The 19,117-nt window shown below is 39.7% G+C and overlaps 1 protein-coding gene across 3 annotated transcripts in view; it reads left to right on the top strand.

Annotated features, from left to right (window-relative positions):
• KCNJ3 (potassium inwardly rectifying channel subfamily J member 3) overlaps positions 1 to 19,117 on the top strand; it is a 216,859-nt gene that overhangs the window by 127,498 nt on the left and 70,244 nt on the right. For 2 of the 3 annotated variants that reach the window (XM_061608759.1, XM_061608757.1), the window contains one exon: positions 1,408 to 1,888. The exons of the other annotated variant lie outside the window; for it this stretch is intronic. In XM_061608759.1, coding sequence (XP_061464743.1) covers positions 1,408 to 1,437 — 30 coding nt within the window. In that variant the 3' untranslated portion in view covers positions 1,438 to 1,888. Of the gene's footprint in view, positions 1 to 1,407; positions 1,889 to 19,117 lie in introns of those variants that run through there. 3 annotated transcript variants of the gene reach the window in all.

The following is a 19,117-nucleotide window of genomic DNA, read 5'->3' as shown; positions in this document are numbered from 1 at the left end:
TTTCTGTAAGATTTGACATTTCAACATGATCCCTTGGGATAAATGCATCTAACCTCTCCATTAATCTCTCTTTGAAGACTTTGTCCGAGTGTCCACAGGGTTTGATATTTTGACAGGATCTCTCATGCATAAGCATAACGAATCTTTCAATTAACCTTTTCCCTGAGCAATTAGGGTCATTCGGTTTTTCCTATTTATACTGTACCAGAATGTTTCAAACATGAGAACTCTATTGTTTATGCATTGTTCTAATTAGCAACTTGTGCAAATCGTTGTACGTGATCTGACTTTACACATTATTTGGTATGTAAGTATACAGATGGTTCTTTGTAGTTCATGCTTGTTTAACCTTTACCTTTTATGTCTGGTTTATTAATGAGTTCGTTCATTTATGTATTTTAGCCCCTGATGAAGGCAGGAGTTTTGCCAGCCGAAAAGCGTTGGGCATACCTTTTAAAAATATTTTTACAATAAATCTCCAGACTTTGATTCACCCACATTTGCCTCTTGACATCCTGGTTTTTCTCCCCCCTTTTTCCTCTTAATTTAAATGTCATGAATTAAAATGTCCAGTAAAATATAATAATGAATTTCAATCTGAGTACACTTTACAATGCTCAGACACGAATATTTATATTGTTTAAAAATACAGCATAAGGAGCCAGCTATAAAACCAGGGTACATTTTAACTTTTTTAAAACCCTGGAACTAATCCAGCTCTTGTAGGCAAGTTAATCAAAAGTAAAAGTGTTTGGTCCTAGATACAGAAGTGCATTCCGATTCACAGTAAAAGACACATCCAGCCTGTTGTTTATTTATGTTATCGGAGTGAAATTCTATGTGGTGCAAGGAGATTTTCATTCATTCAATGGAACTTCACCTTCCTCTCCTCCTCCTGTAGCCCCTGCACCCCGTCCCATCTGCTCCTATGGTTTCCCCCAACCCTCCAGAGCAGGTTTGGAGGCACACAGGGGGCAGGAGAGGAAGGCAAAGCCCCACTGTGTGAATGGAGGTCCATTCCACTCACCCACAATGCCACTGGATGTCACTCAATACAGTTCAGTAAATAGTAAACATTAAAACACAGTAAGAAAAACAGCAGTAAGCCAAATCTATTACAATGCATTTTGTGTTCTTCCTTTATGTTTCTCTAATGCTGATAATCTGTATAATAAATTTTAAGATTAAAATATATTTTAAAAATCTGTTACAATGCTCAAGATATAATAAAAAGTTCTTTAAAAAAACACTTAAAAGACCTAGGAATAAGAATTTTTTTGCCCTGTGGCTATAAGATAATAAAGTAGGTACCAAGCAAGCTTTTCTGGATAGAGAGTTCTTTAGGTGGGGCATCATGCTCTAAATGTCTTTCTCCCTGATTTCCACTTACTTTACCTTTGACAACAGGGCCACCCAGAGAAAGGTGTCTGCATATGATTGAAGCAAACTGACAGGTTGGTACAGAAGACTGATATGGGAGCAGGTGTTCATCAAACTGTTTAGGGCTTAATAGATCAACATCAGGACCTTGAATTGGGCTCAAGAATAGACTTGAAAGCCAGTGGAGCTCTCAGCACTGGTGAGATATATTCCCAACAAGTGGTCAAAGATCTGTAGGGTTTGGGGGGTGAGCATCGTGAAGTGAATGTGCATCTTGATAGGTCTGCATTTGCATTGGCAGTATGCGTGGAAAGATGCTTACATATATGGATTTTTCTTTCTGATGCACAACTTTTTGTATTTGTTTAAAATATGCCAATAGTTTTGCATTTGTCAAATTGAGTTCTAGAATTGTACATTTTAATGGAAAATTATCTGTATAATTTGTTGCAGTGACTGTCATTGTATGTAAATGTTAGACTAAAGTAATAAAACTTGTCTGACTGTGCTTGGGATATTATCATGAGTAGAAATTGTATTATAAATGTATTTAATAATTAAGATTGCTTTTATAAAGGTGTACAATATGGCAGAAGGACATTGAATCTGCAGTGCAGCCATCCTCTTAGAATAGCTTCTAAAATTATCCCATATCTCTCAGGAGAGCAATATCATTATTTCATTACCCATGAGAGCATGCACAGATGCTACTGTAAAAAAACTTCCAGCATAAAATCATATATCTTCTAAAATGGTGAGATACTGTCGTTTCTAATTTTTCATTTATTCACCATATATCAAAATTAAGAAGTGCTTATATTTACATGATGAACACATTCTGTACAGTCTTGATAACATTTATCACATGGTGGAAACTGTTTTACTTTTATGAAATATTTTCTCATGTTATTGTTGACTTGGAAAAGATCTGATGACCATGGTAATCCTTATGCCCTGATTCCAAACTCTGCACCCATAGATGTCATGGAATGTGAGGCATAGCTCCTCAGGCTCAAGGAGACACAGCTTTTCTTTTGGCCCCGTAAAGTTTAGATTCTTTCCCCCCACTATATGTGTGTGACCAACCACTTATTGGATTAACTGCTGATGCCTAGGGCCAATGAAACAGCAACTTATATTGGCCTTCCTCCACCCCTCTGGAATTTGAAGAACACTTTTTCTTCTTTAATCTACTCGGCCTGAACAATAAATAGTGATCTCCTATCAGCCAAAGTTGTTCTCTTTGTTATGTCCTAGTTATTTTTGTGAAGACCTGAACTTTTACATCAGCTCATTTTGGACTAATTTGAAAATTACTCTAGTATATACCAAACACCCCTAAAAAATTGGGCCACATTATCCAGATTATAACATGTCAGTAGCACAGTAGAAACGGGTAAATTCCTATACCCCAGAAGAGCTTGAGACATTCTGAGGCTAACAGTGGCTCTTTGTGAATTTGACATTAGCCACTTTCTTTGTTCCAGCACTGAAAAGAATGGTGCATTCAAAATCTTCTCTGGTTTGAGAGTGTTGAAGAAGCTGACAGGAATACCGTCAGGAGTCTAGACCAAGAGGCTAGACTCCTAGCAGGGGTGCCCAAGGCAGAATGGTCAAAGCTGAGACACCAGACTAAGATGCATCCAAACTCAGAGGAAGGCAATGGTAAACCACCTCTGAATACCTCTTACCACAAAAACCCTATGAACAAAGTATCTAACATGCAACACAAGATAGTGCTGGAAGACCTCCAGGTCAAAAGGCACTCCTCAGTTAAAGCCGAAAGGAAGCCCAGAGGCTGATGTGATGCGAAAGGAGAGTCCAGAGTGGTACAACGTACACAATAGGAACATGAAATGTGAGAAGCATGACCCAGGGAAAATCAGAAATTGTCAAGCAAAAAATGGAACATTTTCACTCAGGCAACTAGAAAAAAATTACAAAAGGCCGCCCTGGGCTCCTACTGGGAGGAAGGGCTGGATATAAATCAAATAAATAAATAAAACAAAATTTTATGCAGGAAATATGAAATTAAGAAGAAACTGGGTTGCTTTAATAGAAGTGATGTAGCAAAAGAAATTAGGAGCTCTAATGCAAGGTCTGAATGAGTGATACCAATGAGATTAAACAGGAAACCTATTAATATAACTATCATCCAAGTCTATGCTCCAACGGCAAACGCAGAAGAGGAGGAATTGGAAAGATTTTACGCAGAAGTACAGGAAGAAATTGATCACACACCAAAACAAGATGTGCTGATAATCATGGGGAACTGGAATGCAAAAGTAGGGAACAGAGAACTAGAAATTGTGGGAAAATGGGGCTTAGGAGATAGAAATGAAGCAGGAGTGAGACTTATTGAATTCTGTGAAGCCAGTAATTTGTTTCTTGCAAACTCATTTTTTGAGCAACCGAAAAGATGACTGTACATGTGGGCATTTCTAAATGGTCAATATAGGAATCAAATTGATTATATAACTGGTAGCAGAAGATAGAGAAGTTCCATTAGGGCATTTTAAGGGAATTTTCACTGGGGGGGAATGAACTCAAAAGGTCACTTTAAAATCATGTTGAAAGGTCATTTTTAATCTTCATTTTAATAAACTCATTTATTTAAATAAAGAAGCGTCATGAAACATGTATTTTAATAGTAAATTATTGAAATTTAAAGAAATGTGACATTTTAAATTTAACTAAAAATGTACAGACCGCAAGAATTTTTTTACAAAACCCTGCTCAGCATAAATCTCTCGATCAGGTTGATGATGTCTTCTGTTTCTAGTTGAAATAAAATGGACAACAGCAGGCTGGGGATCCTAATAGGCTGTACCAATCCCATTCAGAGTGATGTTTAGCCACACATTCACTGTTTGTGTTGTCATATTTGTTCGTGTGTCATCCACCATAAGATTATGCAGGGACACAATTCTTTCAGTTTGCACTGAGTGTGGTGAGAGAGATGCAATTGCTGCCAGAAGTTTTTGCACCATGCCAGAAGTTTAGGGTAACAGCTGGAGAAGACGCACAGACATTGAACACCCTAAATCACTGCCACATAGAAGATGAGACACTTCAGAAATAACTGGCCATTGTTCACATGCTTCTTCTGCAAATGCACCCATTTTTCCCCGGGAAGACTGGCACACAATACCAATCCTGTTTTCACAAACTGTGTGACTGACTGTGTTGTTAACAGATATTTGATAGCAGACAGTATGGTATCCTGTTCAGTATGAAGGTGTTCTGGTAAAAACGTTTCTGCTGCTTGCATACTTTCCAACAAATCGCACATGCATTTCGACTCTTGGTTGTAACAAACTTGTTAGCTGTAAGTCTTCTGCTGTTAACACGACTACCAATGTTAAATTTGGATTTTGATGCACGTTTCCCAGGAAAAGGTCCTTTCTTCATTATCTGTAGCTTATCCTGCATCTTATCCTGCACTAGAATCCTTCTACCAAGGTCCTGGCCTGAACTTCCCCAGCCAATTTTCAGAGGGGTAACCATGTTAGTCTGTTGCAGCAAAAATAACAAAGCATTTTGTAGCACCTTAAAGTCTTAACAATTTTATTTTAGCATAAGGCATAAGCTTTTGTGGACCACAGCTCACTGCAGATGCAGTGACAGTACATTAGGAATGGCAAGTAAATCACACACAAACACAATAGCACTTATTTTGCTAAACTGGCTGAGGGCTGTCCTTAACTTTGAAAAAAAAAACCACCACATTTTATTAACTCTAAGAAGTCATCACAACAGTAAAGACAGGGCCAGCGCCAGAGGTGCCCAGGTTGGGCCCTGGCCAAGGGCCCCTCCTTAGGGGGGATGAGTAGTGCTCCCGTTCTGCAATCTGTGGCAGCAGCACCTCCCTACCCTGCCATGGATTGAAGAGAGGCAGCTCCCAGGCACCCTCCTACAACCATGCAGGCCTGTGATGCCTGCCTGCAAGCCCCACCTACCTCTCCAGTTGGGGTGAATGCTGGCCACATTGTGTGCATGCCTGCCATCAACCAAGATGGTGGTCGAGGCTTCCCTAAGGGGTTGATGCCTCTGCCACCATCTTGTTTGATGGCAGGCATGTGCACTCATGTATGCACATGCATACCATCAGCCAAGATGGCAGTGGAGGCATCTGTCCCTTAGGGAACACAGTGCTGCCAGCATATACCATAGCAGGAGAGGCAGGTGTGGGTGGGCACCATGGGCCCGGGGCAGGCTGGTGCCCAGGGGCCCAGTCATGCCTGGCGCTGGCCCTGAGTAAAGAAATTCTGTCCTCAAAACTTCTGCAACTACATCTCATTATCTCAGCTCTCTCTGTCATTTTTATTCATAGATTGAAACAGAAATACAGAGTTTCCTGCATTTCCAACTCCCAGTCATTTTCTTAGCGAGTGAATAATACCAAATGACAAATATATTCTCTCTGTGCCTACAGACTGGGGTAGAATTAGTGCTTGATTTGCCCTGTCTTAACTAACTCCTCTGCCTTGCTTGGCCCAGCCAGGCCCTATCACAGGGGGAGCTAGGAGGGCCATTTGGCCTGTGTCTCACATTCACAAGCAGCCTCAAATTTAGACTTTTGACATGAATGTACACAGAAAAAAAGCTAGAAAAGCACTTGTTAAATAAAATATTGCATTGCAGTTTTTGTGTTAAACATGTTAATTTGTTAAATGTAAACATTTAAAATATACCACAATTTTTAATATACTGGGACCCTCAAAAAATTGAAGGGGCCTCTCTTGACCTCTGAGAGGGCCTGGGCCCAGCTCCACCACATAAGCACAGAAAAACAACCATCTTACCCAGATTATGCGACTCAGACACAGAAAGCATAGAACTTTCCAGGAGTGAGCTGGATGGTAGTTACTGGGCAGAAAACAGACAAAAGCCATTTTCATGAAATGAGAAACCTAAATGAATGCAGGCTTTTAAAGCTCAAACTGGAGAGTGAAAGTCCAGAGGAACAACAGAGTTCCCCAGGCCAAAGCTTTCTTCCCTCCTCATGACCTCCATTTACTGTTCCCCAATCCTCCTACCTCAAAAGACAAGATGGGAAAGGGAAAGAGTCTCAGAAGGGCAGCCTTATGAGCAGGCCCTTCTTGAGGTTGAGAGAGGCCTGGGCCACTTCCATTTTTTGAAGCTCCTGGTGTATTAAAAATGGAAGAAATGCCAAAACAGGGTTATAGAAATTAAATTTGAGGCCCTCCATGAATGTGAGGCCAGGGCCAAATGGCCCTCCTTGGCCCCCCCCCGGTAATAGGCCCTGCTTATGAGAAATTCCTGACTCAGTCAGTTCTATTATATTTTTATGAACAGTAGTTCTCACCTAGGTTTCCTTTGTTAAGCAGAATAGCAGTTTGCTCACACACAAGAGCTTGAAAGCTTCATTAAAGTAACATATCAAACTAAGCGATATGGTTTACCTAGGAACAGGAGGCTTTGCTTAAAAATGGATTGCAACCTTAATCATACAGTCTAGGAAACCATGAACAGCATCTAAATGTGCATTCTGTTCTCCCCAAATATAAACCAGGGACAAGCAGAATTAAAAGGATTGACTGGGGGGATTTTGAGTTCACTGGGGGGTGGTTCATGAGGGCTGAGGGAGATTTCCCTCTGTTAAATGAAAATTTTAGCCCTTGGTAGTCCAAAGTACCTGTTTGGGAATGCTATTTGCTAAAGTAAAGTCTAATGCCTTAAGATGTGCAAAGTCCTAATGATTTAAGGAATTTGGCTCAAGATGTTTTGCTAACTATCTGTCTCCTGTTTGCCTTGTAAAGCTGGTAAAGTATAACCACAAGATGTGTGCAAGAAATGCAAACAGCATAAACAGCATGACAAAGGGTCAGATACTGCTTGTATTTGTTTGTTTAAAAGTTTAAGGCATGGTCAGCAGACTGTGACTCACTGTTTAAACTTGAGTTTGCAAAAGTAAGAATTAAACTGTTGAACCCTTGGGAAAAGATTAACTAGACTACTGATGAAGCAGAGCATAACAAACATGGGTGTAAAATTAACCAGCTTGTTTTGTAGAGGGTACAAAAATCCTTGTTTTGGGGGGCTCAGTGCTCTCTCATGCCTCACCCCTTGTGTGAAGTGTATGGTTTGCCTTTATTGCAATAAATCATAGTGCCTTGGACTCGATATACCCGTGTTAAGTGGTTATTGTCTCCGCATGGAAGGACCATAAGTCATTCTTATGACACCTCCCACTTCATATTATTAAAAAATGCCCTGAGTTCCATACTTCCTACGAAAACAAGACCAGGAGCAGACTGAAGTACGGATCATGAACTGGTCATATCAAAAATGAGAGTAAAGCTAACGAGCAACAACAAAGCCATTACAATGCCAAAATACAATTTAAATAACATCCCGGAAGAATATAAAGATCAAATAAGGAACAGATATGAGGCTTTAAACTTAGTTGACAGAGAACCAGAAGAACTACGGGGTGAAGTCAGAGACGTTATCAGGAAAGAATGCAAAAAGGCAATACCTCTAGTTAAAAAGAAAGAAATACCTCAATGGATGACTGAAGAAACTCTTAAAATGGTTAAAAAAAGAAGGAAAGCAAAAGTAAAAGGAGACAGAAATGCAGTCAGAACCCTAAATGTGACTATACAGCAACTAGTATGTAAGAACAAAGAGAACTATTACAATAGCTATTGTATAGAAATAGAAGAGGACAACAAAAAGGGTAGAACAAGAGCCCTATTCCAAAAGATTAGAGAAATTAAAGGGAAATTTAAACCAAGAGTAGGGATATTGAATAATCAACAGGGGAACACACTGACTGACCGAGATGAAATAAAAGGAAGATGGAAGCAATACAGTGAAGAATTATATAAAAGAGATGCAAGGATGACAGATTCATTCATGGAGGAACCGTATGATGAAGAACCATAAATGTTAGAATATGAAGTGAAAGCTGCTTTTAAAATACTTAGAAGAAACAAATAACCAGGAACAGATGGCATATCAACAGAGTTACTACAAGCTACTGAGACTGAATTTTGACAAAAAATTATCAACAAATATGGAAAAGAAAACAATGGCGCACAGACTTTAAGTGTTCAATATACATCCCAATTCCAAACAAGGGGGATCCCAGGGAATGCAGTAACTATCGAACTATTGCCTTAATATCCCATGCAAGTAAAGTAATGCTCAATATCCTACAACAAAGGCACTTACTATATATGGAGCGAGAAATAGCAGATGTCCACACTGGATTTAGAAAGGGAAGAGGCACCAGAGATCATATCGCAAATATATATTGGATAATGGAAGGGACCAAGGAATTTCAGAAGAAAATCACCCTGTGCTTTATAGATTATGGCAAAGCCCTTGACTGTGTAGATCATGAAAAACTATGGAATGCTTTAAAAGAAATGGGGGTGCCACAGCATCTGATTGTTCTGATGCACAACCTATACAGGCATACCCCGCTTTAACGTATGCAATGGGACCGGAGAGTATACTTTAAGCAAAAATAACCTTTAAGTGAAGCAATTGTCTTCACTTGTACTGCACGCAATCACCACTAGATGGCAGCGGCGTCATGCCAATAAAGTATACGTTATTGCAAAGCGCGTGAACGTTAAGCGGGGTATGGGGACGAATGGAGCATGTACGTTATAGCGAGGCAACGTTAAGCGGGGCAATGTTCATCGGGGTATGCCTGTACTCTGGACAAGAGGCTAGTGTAAGGACGGAATATGGAGAAACTGTATTGGTCCCCAATCAGAAAGGGTGTGAGACAGGGGTGTATTTTATCACCCTATTTGTTTAATCTATACGCAGAACATAACATATGGAAAGTGGGATTGGACCAAGATGAACGAGCTGTGAAAATTGGAGGGAGAAATATCAATAATTTAAGATATGCAGACGATACCATACTACTAGCAGAAACCAGTAATGATTTGAAACGAAGACTGATGAAAATTAAAGAGGAAAGCACAAAAGCAGGACTACAGCTGAACATCCAAAAGACTAAAGTAATGACAACAGAAGATTTATGTAACTTTACAGTTGACAATGAGGACATTGAACTTGTCAAGGATTAGCAATACTTAAGCACAGTCATTAACTAAAATGGAGACAATAGTCAAGAAATCAGAAGAAGGCTAGGACTGGGGAGGGCAGCAATGAGAGAACTAGAAAAGGTTCTCAAATGCAAAGATGTATCACTGAACATTAAAGTCAGGATCATTCAGACCATGGCATTCCTGATTTCTATGTATGGATGTGAAAGTTGGACAGTGAAAAAAGCGGATAAGAGAAAAATCAACTTATTTGAAATGTGGCGTTGGAGGAGAGCTTTGCATGGACCGCAAAAAAGACAAATAACTGGGTGTTAGAACAAATTAAACTGGAACTATCACTAGAAGCTAAAATGATGAAACTGAGGTTATCATACTTTGGACACATAATGAGAAGACCTGATTCACTAGAAAAGACAATAATGCTGGGAAAAACAGAAGGGAGTAGAAAAAGAGGAAGTCCAGACAAGAGATGGATTGATTCCATAAAGGAAGCAACAACATAAAGTGGCTAGCATATAAAACCAAGGGAATATGAGGAAGAAAAACCAAAATGCTAGAAAAATAAGTGTTTATTTGTATTCCAAGCCCAACACATTTTATCCTTTGTATATTTAGGCCTTCATCAGAGGAATAGAGGTTGGCAAGAAGTATCTTCCAATAAGCAAACTGCTTTCACCAATGCAAACGCCTCAGACAGTCTCTGAGGCACATGCATAGTGAATCAATATGTTTCTCCTATCAAAGCCAATTATATGTTATTCAGAAGGCTATTGTACTTTTTAGCTCTGCACACTCATACATTTAAAGCTGTTAACAAGAATGTATTAATGAAGTTGTCAGTATGGGTTGTCTCTTCTGTATAGAAAAGAAAAATGTACTACTACCTGTAGTACTTCATTCCAGTTTAAACAGAGCATTTTTTTAATTGGTTGAATTTACTTTTTGTTGTTACTTTGTCAACTGTTCTAAGTGATTATTATATGTTTGTAATATCATTTGAACTAACATAATGCTGATGTGCAGTTTTAAAAAGGTCAACATAGTACCCACTCTTAAAAGCAGACTGGGGTACTAGAGTGATCTGCTTTCAGAAAGTGAAAGTAGGTAACCAGTTTCTTAAAATGCCAGTGTTTTCACACATACTAACTGTACACTTCTTATACCAGACAGTACAATCCTTACACCAAACAATTATTATGCTGAGAACTACATCCCATGTATCAATTTTTATTGATGTATTCTGTAGTGTTTGAAAACAGTACTCACTATTCAAACATGTTATCAGAGAAGATCGGGCATTATCATGTCTTGGTAATGCTCTTTTATTTTCAACCAACATGTCTGCGAATTAAGAGAAAGAGTGGGGAGGAGGAGAAGGATAGTGCCTTAGTGCTGCTCAGCTCTCACTTGCTGTGCTGATAATACCCAGACATTACACTGTCCCATCTTCTCTGTCAATGCATCTTGTCATGAAGGACAGCAAGAGAAGCTCTTGCAATATAAGACTCCTTTGTCCCTGGTAAATGACATACTGCCACCCAGAAAATTGAATTGTCATTGAATCTGATGCACCAGAACTGCAGGGATCCAGACCTGATTTACTAGTAAAAGAGGATCCCAGCAAGACTCACTAGACTTGAAAATGTGATACAATAGCTATCTCTTAGTGGTACAAGAGCCTACACCTCTAATTTAATACAGTGCAGAAGGCAAAATGCTCTTAAATCGTATATCAAAGTAGACCCCAAGTTATCTCTTTGCACATTTATTCAAACATGTTATTCCAAGTAAGGCATAGTTCAAGGTTTTACCTTCAGCAATAGCTTCTGTGTGACTGCATTCAGAATCTGTAGGTGCTTCTTTCTCAATAGATGGGGGGGATGGCCAAAGAGAAGGGGAATCTGGGGTTCAGGCTGTAGGTCAGCATGCCCACCAATAGACTCTGTTTGAAAATTACATTTGATGTGCTCTTCCTTTACCAGAGCAAAGTACCAAACTAAGTAGCTTGGCAGTCCAGCTATGCTGCATTGCTGTGCAAGGATAGGTATTTTTAGATACAGAATATAACATTTTTGCATTTGTAAGTGCAGCTCTCATGCATTCTTTAATTCTTGAAGTGCAGCTTTGCACTCTAACAATGTGCAAGAGAGCGAAGCAAGTAGGAGTACTCCTAGTGGAGCTAATAGTCATGTCCTTCCTCATTCCCTCATTCATATTGTTCTCTGATCTTAGCCATTTTACAGTGAAACTATCAAAACATCTCTGTTTTTTGCATCCATTGGCAAGTACTAGAGATATGCCCCTCACTTTTTCCTTTCTTTTCTCAACCCTACATGCATTTTTCCAGTTTTCTTGGCTGGATATACCATTGCTAGAGGAATCAGTGTCATGTGAGGGAACAATAACTCAGTCAGCACTATTCCAAAATGAACATAAAATTTCTCCATCTGTTTTTATCTAAGGCCAGTTTCACACTGTGATGATGAACAATCTCCTGTTTGCTTCATTTTGCAGATCTTTAATGGTTATATAACAGCTTCATCATCCTCAATAAAATTTTTGTCCCATACTGATAGGTAAAAAAAAAAGTATTTTTCTCTCTCTGTCTGTCCCCACTTGACAGATATAGACCACTCTGTTGGTGAATGGGTTCAAATTGTGCTCCAATGAATTACTTCTCATGTATCAAGCACCCCCACTTTTTTTAGAGGTTCATGAGGATAGTGCAGTGTTTTGTGTTATCAATCATTCTTACATGCAATAAACACTTGCATACAGTTTCTACTATCAGGTAACTGGCCCAAAAGTTTTGTGGTCAAAAAGTGATTGTGAGAATTGGGCCACAATTTCTAGAACTATAGAATTCAGTCCTGCATTAGTGAGAATTGGACCTGCATGCACATAAGCGTATGAATCCCCAAGGAAAGCTAATTCAAATTCGTCTTAAAGTCTTTAGCAAAATAGTTTCACAGGGTGAAGGGTTATAGTCAATAGGTGGCTTGGGGGCTCAGCTGATCCCAATGTAAATCCTTTAGGGTTTTATATACTTTAGACATCATATGGAGTTTTTTATTACACTTCAAGAGGCTGTGGTTATATCCCACCTGACTATTTGTTGTTTAAGAGTCTAACTTGCAGGGGGTATGAAAGTGAACTGATTTTTCTTAGACTAGGTGGACAGAGATTGAATAGACATCTCTTGTGGATGTTCTTCCTCTGGAGTTTGAGGCCTACAAAGGTCCCTTCAATTCCATGATTATATACAATATTGCTCATGACATAAAATAGACACAGTGACTTACCTGTGCCCTCACATGGTCTTTCAGAACACACAGCTTTCACTATGCATGTTTGTTTATTTCCCCTTGTTTCATTCAGAATAGCCTTGGTGGCTTTGTCAACTAAATTGACACGAGAGTGGTTGTATACTGTAGCCAGCATGGATTTTTTGCATTCCGAAGTGTTAAATTGAAAATACCTCCATGCCATTCTGATGCTTCCCATAACCACATTTCAAAACAAAACCTTACAAAACTTACAGTCCTGAACTCAGAAACACTTGCTTAACAACCCTCTAAGTTTTCATGGCAATACACAAAACAGTCAAAGAAAATTGCGAGTTCAAAGTGGAAAAAGAGAGAAAAAACTCAGAACCCTGTTGGACTTTTTTCTCAATGGTCTCATAATTTATTGAAATTAAGCATGATTGCATGGGAGTAAATCCCACTGAACTCAATAACATGTTACCAAATTATTCTAAACTACACAGGAAGTGGACTGGACTGTGAAAGACCAACACAAATTGTCTTTGTATTTTTACAAATTTGTAGGGCAGTACAACATCTCAGAGAGGAGGTCAGGTCTCCTGCTCCCCTGGTGCATTCACTATAGCTGCCCAATTTCCCTGCTTTTTAAAGTTTGACAGAAAAATCTGCTGGCTATAGGTTTGTTCTTAAACCACAAGAGTTCTTTTTGCCTATTAGTGAATATAATTTAGAGCATTCCAAAGTCTGTACTTACAAGGAGATGGTGACCGTGCCCAGGAAAAGCACAAAGGAATCAAAGTGGTGACTGGTAAATATAAAAGCATGAGATGTTATGCACCATCTAAAGCTAAACAGCTTTAGTTTTGGGTTCAGTCATAATAGAATGGCCAATTAAAATTCAAAGCCATTGCCTCCCCCATCCCTTGTGATTCTTGCTGCTATATTAAAAAAAACCTAATTGCATGTTTGTGTTAAACTATGTAAAAAGTGTTCCTTGATATATTAAATGTTCTTTTTAGCTGCTGCATGTGCATGTGGCATTGTCTGAGTAAGAGTTCTAAGACGGATCCCAAACCTGTGCACTGATGGCAGTAAAATAATTTATCAGAATTGTAGCTCTGCAAAGTTAGTGAACCTTGGGATGCAAGACATCTATCTCTTGGCAGTTTTTAATTTCAAAGTAAAATATTTAAGTGAATATCTAAGGATACAAATATAAGATGTCTTGGAGCTATCCAAGATCCAAGATTTTGCTTCTTGTGTTAGTTTTCGCCTATCCTGTGTCAAGATAAGACCTGAGCTATACACGTTGTGCTGCCCATCCAGCAAGCAACTTGGCTTGGCTTGTTTTGGTATGCTGAAGGCACAATGGCAGTTCTTGAAGTAGTTCTCTTTATAAAGGCAGCCGTTGCTAATTGGTAATCCAAGGGAAATGGGACATGCTGTCCTGAGCAGAGAGCATTGCAAGGCACCTGCAGAGGGGACTGTACTAGTGTGTGACTAGTAAGTAGATAGCAATACCTCATGCAAGCATGGGCCATTTCATCAACAGTCCATGATGGACACTGCTAGCCACTCTGCACAGTGCTTCCACAGCTTTGAACAGGGTCCACAAACTGTCTGGAACATATTTTGCTGCCCTGGGCTCCTGCTGGGAGGAAGGGCGGGATATAAATCAAATAAATAAATAAATAAATAAATATTTTGGGATATGGTAGGCTGCGGGGGGAAGAGGAGAATAGTAAATTCTTTTTGCACAAGAAGAAGATTGTTATGCAAGTGGGATGCCACAACTGGATATGAAGACTTTTGGAATTTTTTAAGTGCAAGCATCTTTACTAAAGTTACCTCTGAAATAGACTGTTTCAGAACTATTCCTATTTCAGGAAGTAATTCACTACTTTGCCCAAATGAAGAAGTCACTGTGTAGTACCAGCAGTTCTGAATACCACTCATTCCCCCCTATTCATATTAGTTTAGATACTATCACAGTAAATGGGGAAATGAACAGTTTGATGAAGATTGTAGGAAACTGAAAAAAAATAGTTGGGGAAAATGCTTATGTGCTATTGTAATAGCTTGGAAATCGGATTTCCATATTTTACAGAACAGTTTATTTAATCTACGTTACACAGCTTACTACTGGTTTTATTAGGTTCACTCACCTTATATTTCTTTGCAATCCGTTGCTTTATATAACAAATGCTGAATTGAACTCCAGTATTCCATATGCCCTGGAATCCAATGCTTCATGGTTTATTGAATCATTACATAAACTTTTTCTTACCTTGTTAAATTAAAAGCTGAACAAAATGTGAGTGCAATAACCCATTTCTTTGTCATGGAGGGTGAAAAGTTCCTTCCAGCAGCCATCCATGTTTTCAAAGCTAAAAAAGTTCCCCACATTCTCTTGGGGGCATTGATCGTGTTTCCATATTCTAAGGATTCTCTTCCTATTTTGTTAGGTGACGGTCCATATTCAGTGTCCCCAGGGGTGTCTCAGGAGCTGCCCTTAATTTAGAGGCTTGCCTTAATTCACATTAAATAACCTTTTCCTTACCTTGTTTATTGTTTTTTAAAACATAGCTTTCTATTGCAATTATAAAAAGTGCTCCAAGAGATGTGATTTATTGCTTAAGCCACAAAATGTGTTCTCTGTCCAGATAAAACAAAATAACATTGATATGAAACACAGTGAGGGTTGCTGTTATCATCTGTGCTGAGAAACAGTGTCAACACATTCCAAGAAAAGTGCCTGAATGTAGGCACTAATTAATTCATCTGCAAAACTCTCTGGAATTAAAGCTACATTCTAAAGGAGCTTTCTAATTGAGAGTAAATGCCTCATTAGTGCTGTGCATTTCAACCTGAGAACATCAGAAAAGTCAAACAGAATAATTAATAGCATTTGGGTAATGGAATAAACTAGTTACAGATGTGCATCCAGCAGTTGGAGTAATTAGATTTTAGAGTAAACCAATCCTAAGCAGAAGGTGTAACAAGTTATGTATTTAAGCAAATAAGCTATATTGAGAAATGGCAACAGTATTTAATCTATTAAAACTGCAGTTGTCTACCTACCTACCTGGGAATAAATCTTATTGAACTCAGTGGAGCTTTCTTTCTGAGTAGACCTGTATAGGATTGCACTGTAAATGTGACATGAGGAATTGCAAAAGCTCTTTATTTGATGTGGCATCTCTAAAATACTTATATTGAAAACATATATCTTAGAAATGAGCATTCTGTTGCCTTTTAGCATTATGACTAACTTGATCCCGATGATACCTATTACAAAAAAGCTTAATTTTTTATCAGTGGCTGAATTAGTTATTACTCAGAAAAGTAGAAGGAATTAAATATTGTATTTATTTATTTGTAAAATTAGTATCCCTTCCTTTCTCCCAAAGGAGCCCAGGGTGACAAACATCAAAATGTAAAAGCAATACATTTTGTTTAAATTTAAAAACATTTAAAAACAAGTTCAGTAGCGTCCCTGATGGTCCCTCAGATGTTCATGTCTGGTGACCTCCCACCTGCACTATTGTAATGCGTTCTGTGTGAGGCTGCTCTTGAAAACAGTCTGGAGGCTGCAGCTAGTGCAGAATGCAGCTGCTAGGCTGCAAGGTGGGACCACCCAATGGAGCTATGTGTCACCAGATCTGAAAGCACTGCACTGGCTGCCAGTGAGCTAGCAGGTCCAATTCAAGGTGTTAGTGTTAGTGTTTAAAGCCCTAAATGGTTTGGGAATAGGAATGGATGGATCTGTCAGTGTCAGTTCTCCTATTTCTCCAACTTCGATTTCAGTTCTCCAGGTTTCTCGAGCAATTTGCATTTTTTTAAAACAAATCCTCATGAAAACTCTTCAGTGTTTTAGTGCAAATTTCTCCTAATAAACATATTTTTGTATACAGTTTTGACTAATGCACATATTTTTGCAAGCAATTTCTCCTAAAATAATGCATTTGTATGTTATTTTCACTAATATTATACAGCCAGAAGAGTGGCTGTATAGAGTGGCTGTATACTATAGCCAGCATGGATTTGTCGCATTCCGCAATGTTAAATTGAAGATCCCCCCATGCCATCCTTTTCCTTCCCGTAAGTTCATTTCAAAACAGAACGTTACAAAACATATAGTCCTGAACTCAGAAATGCTTGCTTAACAACCCTCTAAATTTTCATGGCAATACACAAAACAGTCAGACAGAATTGAGACTTCAAAGTGTAAAACAGAGCGAGAGAAACCAGACCCCATCTGGACTTTTTTTCTGTCAGAGTTCTCATAATCTGTTGAAATTCTTTAAAAATCAGCCACGTTTACAGAGTACCTGTAATCATACTCTGACCTTCATCTTCTGCAGTTTAAAAGTTAAAAAGAATGCCTGGCTGATTTTTAATTAATTTATGAAATTTTGGCTTGAACTGAATGATAGTGTCAGGCATGCTCAGTAAGAACCAACTGACAGCGTTCTAAAAGCCAGATTCCCAGCTGCTGGGTTTGGCTAATTGGGGTCACATCCACACCAGACTTTGATTGCATGTGAGACAGTCATGGCTTCCCCCAAAGAATCCTGGGAAGTGTAGTTTGTGAAGAGTGCTGAGAGGAGACTCCTATTCCCCTGACAGATCACCAGTGACCAGAGTGGTTTAATAGTCAGCTGCTCTGACTGAAGCTCTGTGAGGGGAACATGGTGTCTCCTAGCAACTCTCAGCACTAGGGTTGCCAGGTTCTTGGCCTGAGACTGATCCTGTACCTTTAGGAGAAGAGAAAGCCAGCCAAGTGCAGGTGTTCTTGCAACTCTGTAATGAGAAAAGCCACAAGATAGAATTCTTTCTTTCCCCTGCACAACTTTTAAAGATACAGAAGGCCTCTTGGTTGCCAGCCCCAGCCTCCAAACACCACTGGAGCTTTCTCAGTGGAATCGGAGTCTCCTCTCAGCACCCTTCACTAACTACACTTCCCAGGATTCTTTGGGAGATGCCATGATTGCCTAAAGTGAAAAAACAGTCTGGTGTGGATGTGGCCAGGGACAGCTTTGGTTTAAATTTGGGTGGGAAGCTGCATGTGCCTATTGTAAAATAAAAAGGTGGGGGAAACCCTGAAAAAGAATGACACTGTTCACAATGTTTTCCTTTTGGAAAGCAAAGCAGCTTCCCCTGTGCCCAGTGCCCATCCACCCAATCTCCTCCCCTCCTTTTCCTGCCCTCTTCCTCCCCCCTGCCCCTCTCCCAGGTCAGTTTCACCTGTCCTAAGCACAATTGCACAGGAGTAAATCCCACTGAACTCAAAAAGCATGCAAATAATCAAACTTGCCCTCCCCTCCTCCTCTCCCCTCCCTCTCACCCCTCCCCTCCCCCTTCCTTTGCCTCTCCCTCCCCATCCCCTTCCAATCCCCTCCTTCCCCCTCCTCCTCCTTCCCCTCCTCTCTGCCCTCACCCTCCTCTCTGCCCTCACCCTCCTCCTCCTCCTCCCCCAAGGTCAGTTTTACCTATCCTAGTACTGGGAGACCAGGGTTTGAATTCCCACACAGCCATGAAGCTCACTGGATGACCTTGGGCCAGTCACTGCCTCTCAGTCTCAGAGGAAGGCAATGGTAAACCACCTCTCAATACCACTTACCATGAAAACCGCATTCATAGGTTCGCCGTAAGTCGGAATCGACTTGAAGGCAGTTCAATTCATTTTCAAGAATGATTGCACTGGAGTAAATCCCATTGAACTCAATAAGTATGCAAATGATCAAACCTGTCCTCCCCTCCTCCTCCTCCCTCCCATCACCTCCCTTTTGCCCCTCCCCTCCCCCTTCCTTCACCTCTTCCAATCCCCTCCTTCCCCCTCCCCTTCCAATCCCCTCCTTCCCCCTCCCACCCCTTCTGCTCCCATCTCGCCTCTTCTTCCTTCCCTCTACTCTCCCCTCCCCTTGTTACCATGTTACCAAATTCTTCCAAGCTACACAGGAAATGGATTGGACTGTGAAAGTCCAACCCAAATTGTGTTGGCACTTTTACAAATTTTTCACAATATCTCAGACAGGAGGTCAGATCTCCTGCTCCCCTGGTGCATTCACTATAGCTGCCCAATTTCCCTGCTTTTTAAAGTTTGATAGAAATATCTGTTGGCTATAGGTACATTCTTAAACCACAAGGTTTTTTTTACCTATTAGTGAATATTCATTTTTATGCACACCTTTCTCTAAGATATGCATTTCTGTAAACTTTGTTTTGTTGGAGAACTGATTCACAAAATGTGGATAAGTGTGACTTTTGAAGGATAGCAATGTTCTTACTCATATTGTTTTGGACAGTGCAAATTTGATAGATTTAGCTTTAAATGCAAACTGAATCGAAATCTCCCCCATCTCTACTTGGGAACCAACTACCTAAAGGAGCAGCTTCCCCAGTATCAACCATCTC

The sequence above is a fragment of the Rhineura floridana genome, chromosome 2 (assembly GCF_030035675.1).
Source record: "Rhineura floridana isolate rRhiFlo1 chromosome 2, rRhiFlo1.hap2, whole genome shotgun sequence".
Classification (NCBI taxonomy): domain Eukaryota; kingdom Metazoa; phylum Chordata; class Lepidosauria; order Squamata; family Rhineuridae; genus Rhineura; species Rhineura floridana.
Note: the sequence above shows the minus strand (reverse complement) of the source record. Positions and strands in the feature narration are given on the sequence as shown.